Genomic DNA, 25,676 nt, shown 5'->3' on the forward strand with positions numbered 1-25,676 from the left:
TGGGGGTCGTGGAGAAGCCAGTATCTGTGTCTGGCATGCTGATCTGTTAGACATGCCAGGGGGAGTCCATTATCTCGTCACATGTCTGCATGTATCCGATCCTGGGCTCTCTCTGACCTAACACCTTGGTTGCAGACTCTTCCCCAGCCCAGGCCCTGGTCTGGCTCGTGCAGGAGGCAAGCAATCGACGTGTTTCTCTCACATCGATGTTTCTTTCTCTGTCCCTCTCTCTTCCACTCTTCCTAAAAATCAATGGAAAATATCCTTGGGTGAGGATTCACACAAAAATAAAATAACATAAAATGATTTGCCCACCCAGTGTGACTCGGTGGTTAAGCATCAACCCAGGCACCACATGGTTAATGGTTCAATTCCCGGTCAGGGCATATGCCTGGCTTGTGGGTCTGACACCCAGTAGGGGGCGTGCAGGAGGCAGCCAATCAATGTTTCTCTATTCCTCTTCCTTCCTCTCCCTCTAAAAGTCAATAAAAACATTTTTTTTAAAGAGTAAAATGTTAAACCTGGGAGGTATTAATTGAATATAACATGTTTGTAGGACAAACCATTACAAGAAAGAATTGCGCAGGAATCTTTACTAGTCCTTATCTGTTACCTTAGATTTGTAAACATCTTGGAGGAGAGGGTTTCTTTCCTAATGTGCCCTGAATTCTTCCCTTCATGCGGAAGCTCTCCCAGGACATGGGTGTCTGTCCTTAGTGTTTCTAACCAGCTGATGACCCAAAGCCTTTTAAAGTAATTTTCCCTGTGAGTGCGTTTTCTAAGAGACAAATCACCCTTTATTTTGCTACGTTTGTTTCCCTTTCCTGTATCGTGGTCTTGCACTCTTCTCTTTGCCCTGCATGTAACAAAAGAGAACGTGAAAATCCTGTAGAGAAAACACCCAGTGATCGAACTCGGCTCTGAGTAAGGGTGACGCCTTTCTTCTGCGCATGGGCCGTGAGCTCGGTGGCTCCGTCTGTACACTGTCGGCCAGCACAGTGTGGAAAGGAAGCTGCTTCGTCGGTTGCCACATTGCATCAGGGGCCTTTACCTGACAGTTTCCAGCTTCTCTAATCAATGCCTGGGCTTCCTCAGCCCGTGGAGAGCAGCTGCCTCTAGACCAGGGGTCGCCAACCGGTGGTCCGCGGACCACTGGTGGCCCGTGAGGTCCAAAAGGTTGGCAACCGCTGCTCTAGACAGTGCAACACCCCTCACCCCCCTGCCTGGGCCCCCTCTCCCCTGTGGTCCTCCGCCCGTGAGGGAAAGGTTGGCGACCGCTGCTCTAGACAGTGCCACACCCCTTACCCCCCTGCCTGGGCCCCCTCTCCCCTGTGGTCCTCCTCCCTTCCTGAGACTGGGCCCTTCTCATCCTGATTACACTATTGTTTCTCTTAGAACTGAGAAGTAGTTATGCATCTCGTTTCCCTGTTACAAGTAGAAAATAAAGGATCGAGCGGACTACTTTGTAAGATAATGACCCACTTGACTTATTTTTCTTACTCTGTGAGCCTCTGAGTTTATAGACTCAATAGACGAGGAGCCCACTGTGTTCCCCGCTGTGGCTACCACTGTCTAGTATAATTGCAGCCTCCTTCAGGGCCTGCTTTTGCTAATTCGCTGACAGTGACATAGCAACCAGAAGTATCTGTGCTTCCCCACAGGAGTTTCCTCAGACGGCCAGTGTTCTCTGCACAAAGATAAGTGCTCAGGAAAGTATAAATGAGGTAGCTGCTTGTTGCCAGGAGCGTTGTGTGTGCCTACCAGTGGTGTAGAACAGAAGGAGGGCCGCTCGGCCCTGGCAGAGCCTCACTCCAAACCCCGAGCACTGCAGCAGAGAAGGACCGGCTGCTTTGCTATGAGTGGCCCATCCGGGAGAGTGGGAAGCCCATGCGCAAAAGCCCGGCTCCCGATGGTGTGCAGGCTCCAGATGAAATAGGGCAAAAGCACAAGACACCGAGGGCTAGGGGTGCCCTGATTTGTTGGACCTGGGAGAAGTGGGGAGAAAGAGAGGAGGGGGAGTGATTTATAGAGCTGGGATCTAAAACTAAGTTTAATCAGTCATAAGGGCCCTGGGTTTGACCAGGGGAGATTTTTGCCTTCAGGCTTGTTTTTACTCTCACCCACGTACCCTCTCACCTGGCCTACCTGACTAGGTAAGTGGGTGTTTCCTAACGCGAATGCCACAGGACAGGCTGGGGATGTGGTTCAGAGAACGTGATGGTGACGTCATTCGGCCTGAGTGTCAGAAGACAACAGGGACGATGGTGGCTCACTGGGCATGCTTGCCCTGTCCCTGAGTAGGGTTTGCAACCAGCTGTTTTCTCATCCTTCCCAGCGTCCCCAGGGCTACGTGTCTCACACCTCTCCTCTTTCTCTCCTGTTTTCCATCAGGTGGCAGCAGACTTCCAAGTCTTCAGGGTTGTCCAGCAGCTTGCAGCCTGCGGGTGCCAAAGCTGATGCCCTCAGGGAAGAAATGGAGGAGGCTGCCAACAGAGTGGAGATTTGCAGGGTACCCCCTCTTTGTTCCTCTCTACTGAGACAGACGGGGGAGCCCTAAGGGAGTCCCTTTTTGTTCACGGGAGTTCTGTTAAAACCCTAAGGGTGAGCCTCAGCTTGAACTAACTGACCCCAGCTTGCCGGCCAGCGTCTGCAAAGAGCCGGGCATGAATCCTGAGAGCTGGGGCTCTGAGGGTGACATAGACAGGTGGGCAGCAGGGCTGATCATTGGTGTTCCTGCCTGGTAGGCAAAGAGAAAATGACTGTGGTGTCTGCTTGAAGCTTTTGTGAGTCGTGCATCCCAATTCATAGTTTCTAGGCTGCATAGCACAGTTGATCATTTCCAGGGGTGGGGATCGTCCAACCCAAGGGCCTGTAAAATCATTTGGTCTGGCCCTGCCAAGGCAGTAGGGGGGAGTTAATTAAATGTTTGACCAAATATAGCAGGCTAAGTTGATAATTTTGTATGGCCCATGATTGATGTTACAAATATCCAAATATACAGATGTTAGAATATTTATTTATTTACTTACTTATTTTTAAATATATTTTTATTGATTTCAGAGAGGAAGGGGGCAGGAGAGAGAGATAGAAACATCAGTGATAAGAGAGAATCATTGATTGGCTGCCTCCTGCACCACTCTCTACGGGGATCAAGTCTGCAACCTGGGCATGTGTCCTGACTGGGAATTGAACCATGACCTCCTGGTTCATAGGGTTGACACTCAACCACTGAGCCATGTCGGTTGGGCCCCACCCCTGATTTAGACGACACATGAGCCTTAGCTCACTGTTGGTAAATTACCTCGGGTGCCTTTTAATATTTCCCAGTCACTTTATCAATCCCTCGCTGCTGGGAGACTCTTCCCTACCTCGTCCAGGAGGTAGTCCCGGAGGAGAAAAGTTCCCAGCTGAGAGGAATGCCTCCTGAGAAGCCCACCTCCGCACTCAGGGGTGGGGGAGACCTTCATCACACGTGGTCAGATGTGTCCCGGCCGCTTCCCCCACAGACGTTTCATAGGACTGACAGCAGTACCATTCGTGCAATGCCATTAGCAGTGCCATTCTCTGTGCATGGACATCTGCAAATGTACAGATCTGTTAGTTTGGGGGTAAAGGTCATGCTTCTGGAACTGTGCTGGGAACTGCTGTCTTCATCACAGTTTTAGGGGAAAAGTAGTCCCTCTGCATGCAGATGCCTCTGTTCTGTGCAGCTCTGTCTAGTCTGTTAGCTTGTCCACCAACTTCTCCTTTATGATCACCCCGTGCAGCTGACTTTGACCTTGCCTTCAGGTGACACTCAGAGTCAGGTGGAACTTCTCTCTGGAATTAGAAACATTGAAAAATGTTTAAAGAATTAATGATCTCGCCCAGCCCATGTGGCTCCCCGTGATTGAGCGTCGACCTATGAACCAGGAGGTCATAGTTCAATTCCGGTCAGGGCACATGCCCGGGTTGCAGGCTCAATCCCCAGTATGGGATGGGGAAGGCAGCTGATCAATGACTCTCTCTCTCATCATTGATGTTTCTGTCTCTCTCTCCCTCTCCCTTCTCTGAAATCAATAAAAATATATTAAAAAAAAAGAATTAATGATCTCAGCCTGCAGTACTGTACAACCAAGTGAAGTAACTCCAGTAGTTCAGGGGTTTTGGCAGACGTACAGTGACATGCATTCACCACTGTTGTGTCACACAGAACAGGTTCCCTGCCCTACAAGTCCTCTGTGCCTGATCACCCCCACCCTCTCCCCGACCCTGGCAAGCACTGGTCTGCTCACGGTCTCCACTGGTTTGCGTTTTCCAGAATGTCGTGTAGCTGAATCGTGGTCAGGGGCCTTCTCAGGCTGGCTTCTTTCACTTCCTGTCTCTCCACTTAATGCCTTTCACTTAATGTCTCCATGTCTTTTCATGGCTTAATTGCGCATTGCTTTTTAGTGCTGAATAATATTCCATTTTCTGTATATACCACAGTTTATTTATCTTCTTACCTACTAAAGGAGATCTTGGTTGCCTGCAGGTTTTGGCAATTACAAATAAAGCTGCTGTGAACATCTGTGTGCAGGTATTTGTACATTTGCAATTAATTTGGGGTAAAAACCAAGAAGCCTAATTTCTGGATCTTGTGGTAAGAGTATCTTTCATTTTGTAAGAAACTTCCACACTGAGTCCCAAAATGGTCCTACCATTTCGTAGTCCAGTAACAAATGAGAGTGGCTTTGTTCCGCATCCTTGACAACAGGTGGTGGTGTCAGTGTTTTGAAGTTCAGTGATTCTAATAGTGCTATCTCATTGTTATTTTAATTTGCAATTAAAATCCCAATATCACTTTGGGATTTTCCCTGCTAGCTTTCCGTATGGACTTCTAATTTCATTTCATTGTGGTCAGAGAGCAGGTATTATATGATTTCTATTTTTTTAAACTTGGTAAGGTGTATTTTATAGCCCAGAATGTGGTCTCTCTTGGTGAATGTTCCCTGTGAGCTTGAAAAGAATGTGTGTGCTGCTGCTGTTGGATGGAGTAGTCTATAGATATCAGTTATACCTGCTCGATTGATTATGCCGTTAAGTTCAACCATGTCCACACTGATTTCATGCCTTCTGGCGTGTCTATTTCTTATATGAGGGTGATAAGTCCAACTATAAGAATGGACTCCTATTTCCTCTTACAGTTGTATCATTTTTGCATTACGTAGTTTGATGCTCTGTGGTTAGGTACATCATTAAGGGTTGTTATGTTTTCTTGTAGAATCAGCCCTTTGTCATGATGCATGATTCCTCTTTATCCTGATACTTTCCTTGCTCTGAATTCTGCTCTGTGGGAAATGAATATAGCTGAGCCCGCTTCTTCTGATTAGTGTTAGCATGGTGTATCTTTCTCTATCCCTTTACTTTTAATTTATATATTGATACTTAATATATAGATGGTGATATGTATCTTTATATTTAACCTGAGTTTCTTATAGACAACATACTTGGTCTCTTTTTAATCTATTGTGACCATTTCTGTCTTTCCATTGGTGTATTTATTCAGTCCATTGATATCTAGGAGATCATTGATATAATTGGATTGATATCTGTCATATTTGTTATTTTTCTAGTGTTGCCTTTGTACTTTGCTACTATTTTGGTCCTCTACCTTTTTTTTCTGCCTTTTGAAGTTTTAATTGAACATTTTTTTATGGTTCCATTTTTTTCTCCTTTTTTAGCATATCAATTACATTTCTTTTTCTTTTCTTACCTTTTTAGTGGTTGCCCTGCAGTTTGCATTATACATTTACAACTAATCCAAGTCCACTTTTGAGTAACACTTTTCTGCCTCACATGTAATGCAGGTACCTTTTAGTAACAAACTATTTCTAATTCCATCCATTTCACTTATACATAAGCATACATAGCATAGATATCTATGTATGTTTACACACACATGTATACATGCATTGTTGCTATTATTTTGAACAAACATATCTGTTAGGTCCATTAAGAATAAGTTTATTTTATCTTTACATATTCCTTCTCTGATTCTCTTCCTTTATGTAGAGCTACGTTTCTGACCAATATAATTTTCCTTCCACTGAAGAAATTTTTTTAACATTTCTTGCAAGGCAGGTCTACCGGCAACAAATTCTCTCAGTTTCCATTTGTCTGAGAAAGTCTTTAGTTCTTTACTTTTGAAGACTAATTTGACAGGGTGCAAAATTCGAGGTTGGTGGGGATTCTTGTTTGTGTTTTTATCTTAACACTTCTCTCTCTTCTTGGTTTCTGAGAAGTCAGATGTAATTCTTATCTTTGCTCCTCTGTGGGTAATATGTTTCTCCTCTGTGGTTCTTTCAAAAATTTTTTTTTAATATTTTTTTCTGAATATGATATGCCTATATGCACCTTTTTTGTTGTGTGTGTGGGGGGGGGTATTTATCCTGTTTGGTGTTCTCTGAGCTTCCTGGACCTGTGGTTTAGTTTCTGACATCCACTTGGGGAAATTCTCACTCGTTATTTCTTCAAATGTTGCTTCTGTTCCTTTCTTTCTTCTCTTCCCTCTAGTATTTCAGCCAAGCATATGTTACACATTCGGAAGTTGCCCCACAGTTCTCATGTATTCTGTTCCCTTTGTTCCTGTCTTTTTTCTCTGCTTTTCAGTTTTGAAGTTTTGTTGTCATATCCTCTAGCTCTGAGGTCCTATCTTCAGTCATATCCAATTTGCAGACAAGCCCATCAAAGGCTTGGTTTACTTATGTGACAGCATTTCTTTTCTTTTTCCTTTTTAATGTATAGCATCCATCCATATGTTCTTGCATGTTGTCGACTTTTTCCATTAAAATCCTTAGCATATTAATCATAGTTTAAAAACATGTTCCTAGCCTGATAATGCCGGCATTTTTGCCATATCCAACCCAGGCTGTGATGCTTGTTTCATTTCTTCAATCTGCTTTTTTGCAGTTTAGTATGAAAAAGGTGGGTGTGGCGGAGTGGGTAAAGGGAACTGTGGTAGCTGGGCCTTGAGTGACAGGGCGGGGAAGGTGGGGGAAGGGGAGGGCTCTGCTGTCCTAGGAGTAGGTCTGTCTCCCAGAGAGGCCTGTGCTCCAGGCTTTGAACTTCACCAGTGCTTCTCGGTTGTTGTTGTTTCAGATTCTGTGGTTTGTTAGTTTTTGTTTTAGATTTAGGAGGGACAGGCTGGCTAGGGATTGGGTATTTCTCCTTCCCAGTGTCTGAAGGCTAGACCCTGATAGAACTGAGTATTTCCCTTCCCCCAGGTCAGGCTCTGATAACCCCCCTGTAGGGCCCTCGCTGGTTTCTCAGTGGGTTTGGCTCAGTGGATAGAGTATCGGCCCGTGGACTGAAGGGTCATGGGTTCGATTCTGGTAAGGGTGTGTACTTCAGTTGCAGGAGGCAACCCATCAATGTCTCTCTCTCACTTCGATGTTTCTCTCCCCCTCCCTTCCACGCTCTCTAAAAAATCAATGGAAAAAGATCCTCAGGTGAGGATTCACAAAAAACAAAAAACCTAGGTTAGGCTCAGATGAAAGACTTTCTCCTGAGGGTAGGCCTTGCTAAGAGGAATAAAATGCTCAAGTGCTCAAAGCTGTTCCTTTCCCCTCCCCCTTGTTGAAAGCTGGAGAGGGTTTCTCTGATGTTCACTGTGAGGACTCTGTGTTGTGAGTCTCACCGCAGTGACTGGGTGTCCCCAGAGTTTAACCATCAGACATGTGCACACGGGGCCTCAGCGATGGTCAGACCATTCTGGTTCTGCTCAAGTGTGTGATTCTCTTACTCACCTGCTTTCTCCACTTCGGGGGCAGTGGTTTGCCGTGTGACCTCACTTCTCTGATGGAGCAGAAAAGCTGTTGATTTTTCAGTTTGTTCAGCGTTTTACACGTTGCTGGTGGTGACTTCTGATCTTGCGAGCCAGACTGGAAACCAGAAGTCAGTTATAAAGATCAAGGTTATACTCTCTGCCAAGAAAAAGTATTTAAGAGAGAAGTATATAAATATCTTAGGGATTGTGTTAACAACAGGAATATTCAAAATCCTACAATAATATCATAATGTAGGATAATTATAAAATAGGACTGAGCAAATCAAAGTCTATAAAATTGAGAGATGTTCCTAGATGAGAAAAGTCAATGTTATCAAAATTTTAATTCCCCCAGAACTGTGTAAGTTGATATAATTGTAATAAATGCTTCAAAGGGTAATAAAGGGTTTCTAAAGTTAATGTGGGAGAATTATTGGAGCTTTGAATTTCTGTCTCTTACAATGTATTGTGAAGTTACATAATTAAAATGTAGGTACTATTTTTAAAAAATATATAGAAAGGGGGTGTGGGGGAGAGGGAAGACATCCTAGTCAGAAGAAAATCTAAGTGAGTGAGAAGGTTTATCTGTGACATTTCAAATTCATGGAGACAGTCTGTTCTGTTTGTGAACAGTATTGAGACCTTTGGTTAGCTCTTTAAAAAATTCTGTATCTGATATAAGTACTAAAGTAAGTTCCAATGTATTAAAGATGTAAATGTTATATTCTTCACTGAACATATATATGAATATTTATACTGTTGGTTGAGGTGCCCTAAGCAAATTAGCAAAGGAGGAAATCATAGAGTGAAAAATGTAATAGACACTACCACATGGAAGAGCCATTAAAAAAGTATAGGACCGAAAAAAGTTGCAAATAGTGTCAAAAGATAAATGGAAAATTGGGGAAAATATTAGCAGCATTTGATTAAGCTCTTGGTCTCATCCATCTAAAGAATTCTCACAAATCTTATATATAAAGTCTTCTACAGAAAAATGGGCACTTAATGTCAACAAGGAATTGACACAAATAGGTAATACATTTAGAAGAAAGTTAACCTCTTAAAAAAGCCAACTACAAATTAGGAACATATTTAAATTTTATCTATAAATTTGATTGTGTTTAAACAGAATTAAGCAATTACTGTAAAAACAAATATTTATGGATTAATTCTTATAGTAAAAAATGTTTTTTCTGATGGTTGACAATATACTATATCAAAAGCCCTAATGTCCCAACTCGTTGTCATCTTTCTAATATTTTTAAATTTAACTATAAGGAATTATATAATCAAAATTAATTTTAACTGCAGAATTTATCCTAAGGAAATAATCAAGAGATGGATGCAAATCTGTATAAACAAATACTTATTCAAATGTCATTATAGTGGGAAAAACTAAAAACACAATATCCAACAATAGAAACCTAGTCCATCCATTTATTAAGTATAAAACATGCTTTTCTAGGAGTAAATGAGCTACAAAGCATCCTGGCCTCTTTTTTGTAAGCCAAGTGATCATACAAACATGGGCCAATTAACATAAATGCTGACTAAGCACATCACAGCTTATGGCCATTATCTCTGCTGTTGGGGTTACTGGTGGGCGGGGTTAATTACTTGGTATTTTTCCAAGTGTCGATTAATGCAAAAATCAGCAAACAAATGATTTTTAAACACATTTAAATCTGGTGATTATTGATGGAAGTTGTTTTCTTTATAGAAAATTCACTGATGGTTTAGGTGCATGGAAACTCTGTTTGCAGTGTCACTGTCTTTCTGCTGTGTGGCTCTTTGGGAGGCCACGTTGCTCACTTAATAAGGCCGTCGTCTGACTGTGCCTTCGGAACTCCTGTCTGTCTCCGAGGGCACACACGGGTGGTCGGCTTCTCTAAACTCTGCTGGTGAAGATGCAGTTGCCCTGGCGTTGGTCCTTCCTGGGGTCTCTTCCTCTGTCTGCAGAGCCATGCATCACCCAGCCCTTGTTTTTCCCTGACTTGGCGTCGCTCCCTCATGCTACAATAATGGTGTCTGCTGGACCTGCCGGCGTGGGGAGGCTGATTCCCCGCAAATCTGCTTTCTCCTGACCCTTTGGCAGACTGGGCAGCCCTATGAAGGCATTCGCTATCGGGATGCTCTGGCGAAAGGGAGCTGAGGGGGGTCTTAGGGCCCATGCTGTTCTTCGGGAAAGCTTCCCTTGCTGAGCTCCATTTCTTCATTTGTTCTCACAGCAAATAGTATTGAGCCCCTACTGTCAGAAGCACGTTTGAGACCTAGGAGGACAGACAGATAAGATCCTTGAACTCTTGGTACCTGCTCCTCTGAATCTGGAAATCCCACACATACCTAAGAGATGAGCATTCCATGTGGCAGGAGAATCCCATGTGACGTGCCTGGTGCCTAGATGGTTCCTAGTGCATGTTAACTCATTGGTTCCCTTTCTTCCTGGTCTGAAACTGGCCCAGGACAGCTTGGCCTCCTCTGTGCTCCAAGCTCAGAGAACACACTTCCCCTTTAGCTCGGTGCCTTGGTCCTGTGTCTCGTGGACAAGAGCCCTCTGAGGACGTGCCCACAATGCTTGCCTGGAGAAGGACACAGGAGACCGGGAAAGGACACAGATGGCTCCGCACATCCTAGCCGTCTCACTAGGAATGGGCTTAACTGGCAGTTGCGGGGCGGGGTGGTGGGTTGGGATAGAACAGGAGGTTCCGTGAAACAGGCTCTCCCTGCAGCGTGGAGCTGCCGGCTTTAACTCACTCAGTATCTGGGTCAGCTTCTTGTGCTGGTCTCCCGTTCACCTCCAAGGGAACATTCTAGACCCTTCTCTCCTCCACTTAGTATTTCTTCTCAAGATCTACCTGAGGCAACCCAACAGGGAGGAGTTTGAGAGATCATGTGACTTGCGCAACGGTGCTCAGAGACGTGATTAGTGGCGAGACTCCGTCCTGCTCGGGTGTGCTTGCTTGTCCCTCCTGTGATGTTTCTGCAGAACTGAAAATGGTTCTCTGAGGAGAACACATTGCAAGTCAGACACAGCATCAGGCCATTGCACCATCTTGTGAAGCACAGGACAGTTAGCACTGGATTTGCATGCGTGTCAGCTGAGTCAAGGTTCTGATATGTTCTGAATCAGCAATCCTTCCCCTGCCCACCTGTCTTATCCAACTTCTTCGCAGTTGGTGTGCTGCTGTCTCTTTCTCATATGCTGCTTATCAACCAATCAGTATTGAGAATGAAGGACAGCAAAGCAGTAACGTTCACCTCCAAGGGAACATTCTAGACTCTTAACTCCTCCACTTAGTATTTCTTCTCAAGATCTCCTACCTGAGGCAACCCAACAGGGAGGAGCTTGAGAGATCATGTGACTTGCGCAACGGTGCTCAGAGACGTGATTAGTGGCGAGACTCCATCCTGCTCAGGTGTGCTTGCTTGTCCCTTCTACGATGTTTCTGCGGAACTGAAAATGGTTCTCTGAGGAGAACACATTGCAGGTCAAACACAGCGTCGGGCCATTGCACCATCTCGTGGAGCACAGGACAGTTAGCACTGGATTTGCATGTGCCTCAGCTGAGTCAGGTTCTGCTATGTTCTGAATCAGCAATCCTTCCCCTGCCCACCTGTCTTATCCAACTTCTTCGCAGTTGGTGTGCTGCTGTCTCTTTCTCATATGCTGCTTATCAACCAATCAGTATTGAGAATGAAGGACAGCAAAGCAGTAAAATAATCAGAGACGAAATGAGAGAAGGAAGAGCAGACAGCACAGTTTATACTCAGCAGCTGCTTCCCAGAGGTGGTGTAAGCTGCAGAGGAGTGGGAGTAGCTTGCACATCACCCCCACACCAGCTTTCCTATCTCCCAACGAGGACCCCGTGTTGAAATCCTTTGGGAACCCCTGGCACAGGTGTTCCGTTCACACTTGCCATTCCCTGGGCCGAGGTCAGGCAGCATGGAAATGTCCAGGGCAGAGTTTGTGACATGTCAGGTTTTATTGAAAACTAGAGGCCCGGGCACGAAATCATGCTTGGGTGGGGTCCGGCCGGCCTGCCCCGATAGGACTAATTGGGCCGGGCTGGCCGGGGTGAGGGGCCGCAGGCAGTTGGCTGGCTGGCCGGTCCCCTGGTTGAACTCCCGGTCGAGGGGACAATTTGCATATTAGCTTTTTATTATATAGGATATTATATAGGATGAGATTGAACCTCAGAGGGAAGGCAGGGATGAGAGGGGGTGGGAAGAGATCAACCAAAGAGCTTGTATGCATATATATATAACCTAAGGACACAGACAATAGGGTGGTGAGGACCTGGGGAGGGGACATAACTTATGGACACAGACAATAGGGTGGTGAGGACCTGGGGAGGGGGGTGGGAGTGAGCTAGAAGGGGTCATTGGGGGAATAAGGGACATACATAATACTTTCAAAAACAAAGATTTTTTTAATATTAAAAAAAGAAAAGATGAGATTGAACCATGTGAAGGCTTGTTCTTCTCTGAGGTCTGGACCCATGCATTAGCCACTCTATCATTTCACCTTGGTTGTGCATTTTACCTCCGCAGGACCAGCTGTCAGCTGACATGTACAGTTTTGTGGCCAAAGAAATCGACTATGCAAACTACTTCCAAACGGTAAGGGTCCATGAAGGTGAGACAGCTTACAGTCTGTTTGTAAGAGTCCTGGTGCGGACAGGAAGGAGTGTGGGCGTGGGACTGAGGCCCCGTGGCTGAGCATGTGACGGAAAAGAGCGGGATGTGACTGTTGTACCTGTGAAAAAACCCTACCTTCTCTTTCTCCTTGTATGGAAACCACCCCCCCTAGAAAACCCTTAAAGCAACCTCATTCATGAAGGTCATTGCAACTCAGAGGTCTGTGCAGTGGCTCCCAGGCCGGGATGGTTTTGCTGCCTCCTCCAGGAGACATTTGGCAATGACTGGGGACATTTTTAGCTGCCACCTTTGGGGGAGGTGCTATTGGCATCTAGTGGGTAGAGGTCGGGATACTGCTAAGCATCCTGCAATGCACAGAGCAGCCCGTACACAAAGAATTTTCCAGACGGAAGTAGGGCCAAGCCTGAAAACCCTGGTGTATCATAAACAAGGACCTGGGAAGATGGTAACCCCGCCCCCCAGCACAGATTAGTTTTAACCTGGGTTTTTGCCAGGATGATGACAGGTAGGTAAACGATGATTGGTGTGACCTGTTTGCCTTCTTCTGGTTGAGGAAAGCAGGTTTAAAGAGAGAGAAACAGGATCTGAGTTGAGAAAAAGTATAAATTAGAAATAGGGAAGTGACGGGATGATAAGAAAGATAAAGAGAAGGAACGGGCGGGGGGGCATCCTGAGAGGTTGAGGGTGCTTCGCTAAGTGTGCGAATGGCTGTGGGCTGTCGGCCATCTTCCAGCACTTCCATCAGTGGACAGAAGTCCAGAGGTGTGTCCTCTACCCTGAAAAAGCAGATATGCATTCCTTCCAACCTAGAAAGTTATTTTGAAGGAGTAATATACTTTCAAGTATACTCCATTGCTTTTGTTGGTGAAGGTAATATTCAACTTCAGGGTTGTTAAAACTAATGAAATGTTGACATTGCAAGCATTATTAGGCTGCCTAATTGTCATTTGTATGCCATTTATTTCAATATTCTGATTTTTTAAAAATTCATTTTATTTTTAGTTGGAAACAATAGTATCTACCCTCCACACTAAGCGTTTAAATTGTGAGTCATTCTCCTTCCCTCATAGATGCCCCGTTTTTGAGGGGGAAGGAGGAGTTCAGAAGATAAATGAAGTAACTATTGCTCACAGGTTTTCCTCGACTCTTAGCCACAGTTCAGCAGCTGTTTTAGCAGTGGGATGGCCAACATAGCTGGGAGGGACTGTTCCGGGAGCCATATCATTATAACCAAAGCAATTTTACCTCCCTAGGGACTTGCAGAGGATTGTGGGTCAAGACACAAGTTTCTGATCAGTTATATCTTTGCAGAAAACAAGATGTGTTGTGTGTGTGTGTGTGTGTGTGTGTGTGTGTGTGTGTGTGTGCGCGCGTGCGCGTGCGCATTGGTTAATGGCCTTTAGCTCTAATAGGCAAATGGATTTCTCAATGTGGTTTTCATTTATATCCTCCTATCATCTTACCTCTCTGTGTTGCCTTTTGCTTTGGGGGGGTGCTTGGTATGGTAAGATGGCAGGAAAGGCTAGCTCTCTAGGTCGAGCTCCAGCTCTGGGGTCCCCCTCACCTGGACGGTTCTCCCACCTCCCACATTCCCACCGTGGCTGTTGCTACAGAGACTAAGGGGAAGTATGCCCATGGTTTTGGGTGATTGAGGAAGGAGTAGGGGCTCCACCCGCTTCCCTGAGAGTAACCAGCACCTTCAGGCAGAGAGCCCCAAGGGCGCAGCGGCCTGTGCTCCCCGGCCTTTGGCAAAGGGTAACACCTGCTCTTGTGTCTTCTCAGCTCATAGAAGTGCAGGCTGAGTACCACAGGAAGTCGCTGGCGCTCTTGCAGGCCGTGCTGCCGCAGATAAAAGCACAGCAGGGTGAGTGCACATCTGTGTGACTGGAGGGAGGGTTGGGCTGCTCGCCTTCCCAGAGGCCACCCCGGCCTGCATCCGTTCACCCTCCGCTCTCCCCACGGGTCACGTTCGATGGGCTGCCAGCACTTCACAGGCCGGTGCCTGGTCCAGTTGCGGTGAAGCCGAGCTCACACAGACCCACTGTCCCCGGGGATGAGGGGCTGTGGATGTGAGTGGAAGTGTGTGTTACCTGTTACGGGAGGCCCCACAGCCCTGCACACAGCCAGTTAGCATCTACCCTGCCCTGTCTTCTCAGTCACCCCAAACCACAGGGATGGAGGCTCAACTGGGCCTCCGTGTCTTTCGTGGTCTTAGGATAATCTGTATAAGAGGAAAGACATGGTCCAGCAGGCCTTCCTTCACTCACCCCTCACGGCCTCCTTTTTGCATCCCCCGCACCCCCCGCAGAGGCCTGGGTGGAGAAGCCGTCCTTCGGGAAGCCCCTGGAGGAGCACCTCACCATCAGCGGCCGGGAGATCGCCTTCCCCATCGAGGCCTGCGTCACGATGCTGCTGGAGTGTGGGATGCAGGAGGAGGTAGGTCCACACGGCCAGCCCCAGCCCTGGCAGCATCTTCTCTCCTGGCATCATCCCCACCTGGCCCCCAAAACCAAACATGGCAACATGGGGTACAGCCTCTCTCCTGCAGAGCCCAGATGGGTCCTGCTCTCGCCTATGAGCCTTCCCTTCACAGGGAGACTGATAACACTGGCCGTGAGGAACGTCCAGCCACAGTCCAGCCATTCCTTCTTCATGTTTGTTGTTGTTGTGATTAATCCTCATCCGAGGATATTTTTCCATTGAGAGAGTGGAAGGGAGGGGGAGAGACACATCGATTGGTTGCCTCCCGACCAGGGCCAGGGGTCGGGTCAGCTACCAAGGTACGTGCCCTTGACCAGAATCGAACCCAGGACCCTTCAGTCCAAGGGCCAACACTCTAACCACTGAGAAAAACTAGCTAGGGCTCCTTCTTCATGTTTAATATGAGTCTTGGCGGCTGCTGTTGCTTTGCCTTCGTTTTCCTCCTCCTTCCCTACTACTCCCCTTCCCCCTCCTCCTCTGTCTTCTTCCTAAGTTCCAATTTTTAAAATAGACCTTTTAGAATATATGCATCCCTACGTTCACTGCAGTGTTATTTGCAATAGCCATGGTTTGGAAGCAGCCCAGGTATCCATCAGTGAATGACTGGATAACAAATCTGTGGTACATTTACATAATGGAATACTACTTGGCCATAAAAAAAGAAGGAAATCTTACCTTTTATGGATGGACCTGGAGAGCATTATGCTGAGTGAAATAAGTCTTTCATGGAAAGACAAGTACCAGATGATTTCACTCATGTGGAACCTAATGAACAAAAAAACTAGCAAACAAAATAAAAACAGACTCATAGAGCCTGGCCACTGGGGCTCAGTTGGTTGAGCGCCGACCCATGAATCAGGTTCGATTCCCAGCCAGGGCACATGCTCAGTTGCAGGCTCAATCCCCAGTAGGGAGTGTGCAGGAGGCAGCTGATCAATAATTCTCTCTCATCATTGATGGTTCTATCTCTCCCTCTCCCATCCTCTCTCTGAAATCAATAAAACAGATAAACAAATAAAATAGAAATAGACTCATAGATACAGAGAACAGACTGACAGCTGTCAGAGGGGAAGGGGGTTGGGAGGAGGTAGGAACAGGTAAAGGGGGGATAAACAGTGATGAAAGGAGACTTGACTTGGTATGCTGGCCGCTCCCTCTATGTCAGGCTGTTCTGGATGCTGGCCATTCAAAAGGAATGAGAATAAGTGTCTTTTGACTAAGTTTTCAGTGCCAGGCATTTTCTCATGTTATCAATTCAAGATGAGAAGATCTGTAAGTCCCTGGGGCACAGTTTCATAGAGGGCCTTTTCCTTCCCATCATTTTTTTTTTAATTGTGGAAAAACTTAATGTTAAGATAAGCAGCCTCATCCCCTCGCTTGGGTCAGCCCTGTTCCATCGCCACTTCCACGTCCTGCCCCCACCCTGCTGTGGGTGTTTTGAAGCCACTCCCAGACATTATATCATCTCGTCTATAATACTGCAGTAGGTTTCTCCAGAAGATTAGGAATATTTTTAGATATAACTATAACATTATTACATACTTAAAGTAAAATAATTTATCAATATCTTTAAATTTCTAACAAGTATAAACTAGATTTTGAAGAACAGAAGTCAGGTGAGCTGGCATCTCCTGTCTCATCTCCTGACCCTGGGCCTCTCTGCCTCACGTCAGACCTTCACTATTTCACTTTAATCCTTCCCTACTATGCATCAGCAGATACGTTAGTAACAACTGCACTCTGGTTTCCTCAACAGAGTAAAGTCCTGTTTCCACTCAGCCGCAGCCTCGTGCTCCTTCCCTCAGCTCTTTGGGTTTGTTTTCTGTGCTCCCAATTTCTTAAGATAACTCAGCATTTCTGAGTCTGCATCCGCACCACCACCCACTCCTCCTTTCCGGGACTCACTATGTGAACAATCACGTTCTTCTCCCGTTTTTGTGTCTCTCAATGGAACAGTCTTCTCAGTTACATAGTCAAGCTGAAGCTGTGCTTGGTGACTCTGCTTCCTTCTCCTGGCCTGTCCATTGCCGAGTGCGATTCTCTCCCTGCGTGGCTGTGTGTGTCCAGCAGGTCCTACCTCTTCTGGGAGCTGTGGCTGCTGTCTGCATCATGGCTGCTGCGCTTGCTCCCTAACCAGACACGTTTGGGAGCTTCCTCGCATGTATACCCGAGATCTCTGGGCATCTCTCCGCCTGTACTAAGAAGGGACTGACTGACCTCAGCAGACCCCAACTCAGACCAGGAACATTTTCTCCTAAAGGAATTTGGGAATTGGGGACCCTCCATGTAAAGTAGCCAGGAGCCTCCACCAGGAGCCTCCGCCAGAAGGGTTACATCACAGAATGCCAGGAGCTGAGAAGGTGAAACAGAAACCACAAGGTCTTCAACCCATGTCCAACTTCCTGTCTGGGACCTGGGGTTCCTTTCCAAGTCTGACCTGCATCTGTCTCCTCTCCACCTACCCCGGCCTCTTCTCTTTCTCTTCCTAGTTCACGTTAACTTCGCAGAAGGTAGGGGTTTCACTTGAAAAGGATGACAGCAATTCAAAAATAACTCTGATGCCACACCAGCATGGCTCAGTGGTTGAGGGTCGACCTATGAACAAGGAGGTCATGGTTCAATTCCTAGTCAAGGCATATGCCTGGGTTTCGAGCTCGATCCCCGGTGTAGGGCATCCAGGAGGCAACTGATCAATGATTCTCTCTCATCATTGATGTTTCTCTCTCTCTTTCCCTCTCCCTTCCTCTCTGAAATCAATAAAAATGTATTTTTTTAAAGTAACTCTGAGAACAGAACATGAGGGGCTGAAGGGAGCATGCCTCCCTCAAACACCATCCCGTCTACCTTACCCTGAGGACACAGGCTTCATTTGGATCTAAAAGTATATCCCTGGAGAAATTAAAAATGGCAGCAGAGTAAGTGGATGCTGCATGAACACGTTCCTAGGACCAAACTGGAATTACAACTCAAATACAGAAAAACTCCCTGAATAATCATCTGAAGACTCACTGGAGAGAACCCTGATAACTGAGGACAGAAAGTGGAGACCACATAGAGACTGACAATTGCTAAGTAGGTGGTTTTGCCTGGGGGAAAGACAGCTGACCTACCCTATTGGAAAACACCTTGCCCCAAGGAGTGGAGTTGCTGAGACCCATTAAGAGACTGATGATAACAATTAGCCTCCAGGCAGAAGCAATCACCCCACCCTGTTAGGAAAAGCTCTATTCACACTTGTGGATGATTGCCTGAGGGCAATTCAAGACTAAATCCTACAGTCTGCAAGCAGAGGCAGTCTCTGGAGGCTTTGAGTCTTTGTTTGATCTAATTAGACAGAAACAGCCTCTGACACTGTCCTGCACTAGAGACTGGGAGTCATAGCAGATCTACCTAATACATATTCACAAATCCAAACAGGCAGCCAAAATGAGGAGACAAAGAACCCCCAAATAAAAGAACAAGAGAATTCTCCAGAAGAGAGAGATGGAATGGAGATCAGAAATTTATCTGATATAGAATTCAGAATAATTATGGTAAAGATGCTCAACAGAATGAAAAAAGATATAGTAACTATGAAAACAGAAATAAAGAATGACATAGCACAAATAAAGAACACATTGGAAGGAATACACAGCAGATTAGGGGAAACTGAGGATCCAATCAGTGAATTAGAAGACAAGAGTTGAAAAAGTCACTCAATTAGAGACCCAAAAAGAAAAACAATTAAGAAACAGGAGGACACCTTAAGAGAGCTGTGGGACAACATGAAATGTTGCAATATTTGCATAGCAGGAGAGCCAGAAGAGGCAGAAAGGGGAAAAGGGATAGAGAATGTGTTTGAAGAAATAATGGCAGAAAACTTCCCTAACCTGGTGAAGGAAAAGTCACACAAATTCAGGAGGCACCGAGAACCCCCAGCAAGAAGAACCCAAACAGGCCCATGCCCAGACACATCATAATTAAAATGCCAAAATTAAAGACAAAGAGAGAATCTTAAAGGCAGCAAGAGAAAAGCAAGCTGTTACCTACACTCCCATAAGGCTGACACCTGATTTCTCATCATAAACTCTACAGACCAGAAGGGAATGAAGTACTGAAGGTAATGGAAAGCAAGGATCTGAAACCAAGATTACTATATCCAGCAGCACTATCATTAAAAATAGATGGTCAAATAAAGAGCTTCCCAGACAAAGAAAGACTAAAGGAGTTCATCACCACCAAGCTAGTAGTACAAAAAATGCTAAAGGGACTGCTGTAATGAGAAGAAACAGAGAGACAAACCTAGGCATACAGAATTAAAATGGCAATAAATAAGTACCCATCAATAATAACCCTAACTGTAAATGGATTAAGTGCTCCAATCAAAAGGCATAGGGTAGCTGAATGGATACAAAAACATGACCCAACTATATGCTGTCTACAAGAGACCCACCTCAGAACAAAAGACTCACACTGAATGAGTGTAAAGGGATGGAAAAAAGTTTTACATTGAAAATGGAAAAGAAACAAAAGCTGGGGTAGCAATACTAATATCCAATAAAACAGACTTCAAAATGAAGGCCATCACAAGAGACAACAAAGATGAGTACATAATACTGAAGAGATCAATCCAGCAAGAGGATATATCCCTGATAAACATATATGCACCCAATATAGCGGCATCTAAATGTATTTTTAAAAAACTTCTAGAGGACTTTAAGGGAGAGATTGACAACAACACAGTCATAGTAGGGGACTTTAACACCCCTGTGACTTCACTGGATAGATCTTCCAGACAAAAATTTAACAAGGAAACAGTGATTCTAAAGGACACACTGGATCATATGGATTTAATGGACATTTATAGAATATTTCACCCCAAAGCTGCAGAATATAAATTCTTCTCAAGTGCACATGGATTATTCACAGAGATAGACCATGTGTTAGGACACAAAACAAGTCTCTACAAGTTGAAGAAGATTGAAATCATATCAAGCATCTTCTCAGATCACAGTGGAATGAAATTAGAAATCAACTACAGTAAAAAAACTCAAAAACATTCAAACACATGGAGGCTAATTTGCATGTTATTAAACAACTAGAGGCCCAGTGCATGAATCTGTGCATAGATGGGGTCTGGCTGGCCCACCCCGATCGGGCCGGCCAGAGGGAGGGGCCGTGGGCAGTTGGCCTGCTGGCCCTGCCCCCTGGTCAAACTCTCTGTTGAACTTCTGGTTGAGGGGATAATTTGCATATTAGGATTTTATTATATAGGACTAGAGGCCTGGTGCACAAAATTCGTGCATGGGTTGCAGTTTTGAGTGCAAACGTCTGGCGTGGAAGGGCAGGTCCCAGCTGACCTCTGGGTCCTGGGCAGCACCTGGGCCCCCGGGCCCCCATGCGCACCCCTCCACCTGAGTCATCGGCCCCCCGCCCAGCTCCCTCAGTGCCTGGGAGCCAGACAGCAGCCCTGCCCCCGCACCACCACCGCTGGTAGCTGTCTGCAGGGCAATCGGGCTCCCACATGGCTCCCTCAATGCCTGGGAGCCGGGTGGTGGCCCTGCCCCCCATCTGCAGGGCTCCCACCTTGGCCTGGTGCTACCTGCTCCCCTGCTCCACCATCCCACCACATTACCACTCTCGTCGGGGCCCATCAGGGCCAGCAGCACCTCCACTGCCGCCCGCTGCCAGCGTCATGTCGCTGACGCCTGCCATGTTCTGCGCCACCCCCTCGTGGTCAGCGCACATCATAGCGAGCAGTTGAACTCCCAGTCGAACTCTCAGTCGAGGGGACAATTTGCATATTAGGCTTTTATTATATGGAATGAATGGGTTACCAATGAAATCAAGAAAGAAATGAAAAACTTTCTGGAAACAAATGAAAATGAACACACAACAACCCAAAATCTCTGGGACATAGCTAAAGCAGTCTTGAGAGGGAAGTTCATAGCACTATAGGCCTACCTCAAAAAACAAGAAAAATTAACCCTACAACTTAAAGAACTAGAAAGAGAACAAGAAAAGCCCAGAATAAGTAGCAGGAAGGAAATAATAAAGATGAGAGCAGAAATAAATGACATAGAGCAGGGGTCCTCAAACTTTTTAAACAGGGGGCCAGTTCACTGTCCCTCAGACCGTTGGAGGGCCGGACTATAGTTTAAAAAAAAAAACTATGAAAAAAAATAAAATAAAAAATAAAAATAAAAACTATGAACAAATTCCTATGCATTCTGCACATATCTTATTTTGAAGTAAAAAACCAAAATGGGAACAAATACAATATTTGTATTTGCATGTGGCTCGCGGGCCATAGTTTGAGGACCCCTGACATAGAGACTTTAAAAAGCAATACAAAAAATCAGTGAAAGCAAGAACTAGTTCTTTGAAAAGATAAACAAGATTGATAGTCACTAGCCAGACTCATCAAGAAACAGAGGACTCAAATAAATAAAATCAGAAATGAAAGCAGAGAAGTAACCACCAACACCACCAAAATATAAAGGATTATAAGAAAGTGCTATGAACAACTATATGCCAACAAGCTGGACAATGTGAATGAAATGGATAAATTCCCAGAAAAATATAATCTCCCAAAGCTAAATCAGGAAGAATAAGAAAACCTGAATAGGCCAATAACAACTGATGAAATAGAAGCAGTAATAAAAAAACCTCCCAGCAAACAAAAGCCAGAGTCCGGATAGCTTCACAGGTGACTTTTACCAAACATTCAAAGAAGAACTAACACCTATACTCCCCAACTATTCCAAAAATCCAAGAGGAAGAAACATTTCCCAGCTCTTTTTATGAGTCCAGCGTTATCTTAATTCCAAAAGCAAATAAAGACACTACAAAGAAAGGGAATTACAGGCCAATATCCCTGATAAACTTAGATGCTAAAATATTCAACAAGATATTAGCAAATCAGATCTAGCAATATATTAGAAAGATCATACTCCATGACCAAATGGGATTTATCCCCGGGGATGCAAGGCTGGTACAATATTCGCAAATCAATAAATGTGATACATCACATAAACAAATTGAAAGACAAAAATCACATGATCTTATCAATAAATACAGAAAAAGCATTCGACAAAATCCAACACCCATTTTTGATTAAAAAATAAACTCTTAGGGAATAGAAGGAGCACATCTCAACATGATAAAGGCCATATATGACAAACCTACAGCCAACATCATACTCAGTGGGCAACATCTAAAAGCATTTCCCCTAGGCCAATGTTGTACATTCATCCCCAACAACACAGCTCCAGATGGAATCATCACTAAGTCCCTACAGGGACTAGCAGCTTTAGCTAATGAGTTAGCTGAGAATCCTGGAACTGAGGATCCTTTCTCCGATTTACTAGAGCAGTGGTTCAGAGAATGGAAGGTAATGATGGTATCCATATTCTCCTCTTTGATAATCAATCAGGTTAGGAGTTATAGTAATGGGATGTTGTATCACCTTATGTATGAGGGGTCTTATCGAAAGGGTAATTGAAACCCCATTGACCAAATCTATAATAATAGAAGCGTAATATGCTAATTAGACCAGACGTCCTTCCTTCCAGACAAATCCACAGTGGGCGGGGGCCAAGACAGAGGCAGCAGAGGACCCTGGCCACAGCCACGGCAGGTGGGGGCCGCAGTGGTGGTGGTGGGTGGGGGCTGGGGCCAAGGCCCTTGCACAAATTTCATGCATCAGGCCTCTAGTAGCAAAATAATCTTCTCCTAGACACTGCAGAGCATGAAAGTCAACAAATGTTAACCGAGTTTGAAGAAAAGAGTTAAATGAGAAAAGGGGGGAATTGTGAGAATAAGCAAGTAATTTTTTCTGTCAAAGAAGGGAGTTTAGGCAGCCACCATTTGGGTCATATGACTTGGCAGCCACCATTTTGGCTCCCGTGACTTGCAGCTTCCCTGGGGGGCTGCCATTTTGAAACAGCAAAGGTCAGCCCCTTCCTTTAAATTAGCCAATTGTGCAAGAGTGTGAGCCTAAGCTCTTCCAATCAAGAGTGAGAAACAGATGATGTTCATCAGGCATAAAAGCCCGAACAGACCACCCTCTCAGTGTGCATGTGCTCCCAGATAGTGTGCGTGCGCACCCTCCCAAAGGAGTAAGGATATTTGCCTTGCATAAAAAAATAAAATAAAAGCATTTCTCCTAAGAACAGGAGCAAGACAGGCATGCCCACTTTCAGCTCTCCTATTCAACATAGTACTGGAAGTGCTAGCCATCGTGATTAGACAGGAAGAAAAAATAAAAGGGATTCAAATTGGAAAGGAGGAAATAAAACTCTCACTATTCGCAGATGACATGATATTGTATATAGAAAACCCTAAAGACTCCACCAAAAAACTACTAGATTTAATAAATGAATTTGGCAATGTAGCAGGATACAAAATCAACACCCAAACATTGACAGCTTTCTCATACACCAGTTAGAGATCTGGTGCATGGATTTGTGCACCGGTGGGGTCCCTCAACCTGGCTTGCACCCTCTTGCAATCCGGGATTCCTCAGGGGATGTTGGACTGCCAGTTTCGGCCTGATCCCTATAGGACAGGCAGCAGGCAGCTGGGGAGGAGCCCGAGCCCTGGCCAGGCACCATGCCACTCCCACTCATCCCGGCCCTGCTATGCCTACCGCTGCCATGGTAGTGCTGCCAAGGAGGTGGGAGAGCCTCGTGCCACCACAGCTACACTCACCAGCCATGAGCCCGGCGTCTGGTGCCCGTCTGTCAGCTGAGCGGCGCTCCCACTGTGGGAGTGCACTGAACACCAGGGAGCAGCTCCTGCATTGAGCGTCTGCCCCCTGGTGGTCAGTGCACGTCACAACAACAGGTCAACTGGTCGTTCAGTCACTTAGGCTTTTATATAGAGAGATAATGAATTTTCAGAAAGAAATTAAACAAACAATCCCATTTACCATTGCAACAAAAAAAAATTAAGATATTTAGGAATAAACTAACCAAGGAGGCAAAAGACCTTTTCTCTCAAAACTACAGGACATTGAAAAAAGAGATAGAATAAGATATATGAAAGTGGAAGAATATACCATGTTCATGGATTGGTAGGACCAACATCATTAAAATGTCCATACTACCCAAGGGAATCTACAATTTCAGTGCAATTCCTATTAAAATACCAACAGCATATTTCACAGATCTAGAACAAATACTCCAAAAATTTATATGGAACCAAAAGAGACCCCAAATAGCTGTAGCAATCTTGAGAAAGAAGAAAAAAGTTGGAGGAATCACAATACCAGACTTCAAGTTATACTACAAAGCTGCAATCAAAACAGCCTGGATTTGGCAAAAGAACAGGCATATAGATCAATGGAATACAACAGAGACCCCCAGAAATCAACCCAAGCCATTATGATCAATTAATATTTGACAAAGGAGGCAAGAGCATACAATGGAGTGAAGATAGTCTCTTCAATAAATGGTGTTGGGAAAATTGGACAGATATATTTAAAAAAAGAAAGAAATTAGACCACCAACTTACACCAAACACAAGAATAAACTCAAAATGGATAAAAAGACTTAAAGTAAGTCATGAAACCATAGAAGTCCAAGAACAAATGATAGGCAGCAAATCTCAGACATCTCTTGTAGCAATATGCTTACGGATACATCTCCTAGGGCAAAAGAAACTAAGGAGAAAGTACACAAATGGGACTACTTCACAATAAAAAGCTTCTGAATAGAAAAAGAAACCATCAACAAAATGAAAAGGGTGCCCACTGTATGGAAGAACATATTTGGCAATGGTACATCTGGTAAAGGGTTAATATTCAAAATACATAAGGAACTCATACAACTTAACAGAAAGAAGATAGTCCAATTAAAAAATAGGCAAAGGACCTAAATAGATACTTCTCCAAAGTGGACATACAGAATGCCAAGACACATATGAAAAAATGCTCAAAGTCACTGATCATCAGAGAGATGCAAATCAAAACGACCATGAGGTACCATCTCACACCTGTCAGAATGGCTACTATCAACAAATTAACAAATGACAAGTGCTATCAAGGATGTGGAGCTAAGGAAACCCTAGTACACTGCTGGCGGGAATGCAGGCTGGTATAGCCATTATGGAAAACAGTATGAAGTTTCCTCAAAATATTAAAAATGGAACTTCCATTTGACCCAGTGACCCCACTTCTAGGAATATATCGTAAGAAGCCCAAAACACCAATCAGAAAGAATGTAGAGAAAAACCAAGATGGCGGCATAGGTAAACACCGGAGTTTGCTGCCTCGAACAACCATTTCAAAAATACAACTAAAAGACGGAACGGACATCACCCAGAACCACAGGAAGGCTGGCTGAGGGGAAATTCTTCAACTAGAAGGAAAGAGAACAGCATACCGAGGCTCAGAGGAGGCGCAGTGTGGAAAATACAAAGGTACCGAAGTGCGTGCGCAAAGCGGGCTGGTGGCTGAGGGCGCGGTTGTCGTTTTCAATCGGGAGGGAGTCTCAGACTCTGAGCTCCAGATCCGGGTGAGTTTCTAGGGACTCAGACTCAAACGGGAGAAGCGGGACTGTCTGGCATCCCTCGGAACGTGAGGGCAGCTTTCTCTCCGAGGTTTGCAGTGGTTGCTGGGGTTCTGAGAAGCAGAGCCTCTGGGAACGGGACTGAGAGCGGCCATAACTGCTCCCTCCGCCTGCCCTGTTGATCCTGTGCGACCCGCCCCGCCCAAGCCCTGCGCAGAGCCATTTGCCGGATAGCCTCAGGCAAAGGCTAGATTAGCACC

At 45.2% G+C, this 25,676-nt stretch overlaps 1 protein-coding gene across 1 annotated transcript in view; it reads left to right on the forward strand.

The window, feature by feature from the left end:
• The window catches only part of LOC102246045 (rho GTPase-activating protein 44), a 99,323-nt gene that overhangs the window by 34,332 nt on the left and 39,315 nt on the right, over positions 1 to 25,676 (forward strand). The window contains exons 7-10 of the mRNA XM_014547009.1: positions 2,392 to 2,509; positions 12,338 to 12,406; positions 14,228 to 14,309; positions 14,754 to 14,881. Of these exons, the coding sequence (XP_014402495.1) occupies positions 2,392 to 2,509; positions 12,338 to 12,406; positions 14,228 to 14,309; positions 14,754 to 14,881 (397 nt within the window). The remainder of the gene's footprint in view (positions 1 to 2,391; positions 2,510 to 12,337; positions 12,407 to 14,227; positions 14,310 to 14,753; positions 14,882 to 25,676) is intronic.

The sequence above is a fragment of the Myotis brandtii genome, unplaced genomic scaffold (genome assembly GCF_000412655.1).
Source record: "Myotis brandtii unplaced genomic scaffold, ASM41265v1 scaffold461, whole genome shotgun sequence".
Classification (NCBI taxonomy): Eukaryota; Metazoa; Chordata; class Mammalia; order Chiroptera; family Vespertilionidae; genus Myotis; species Myotis brandtii.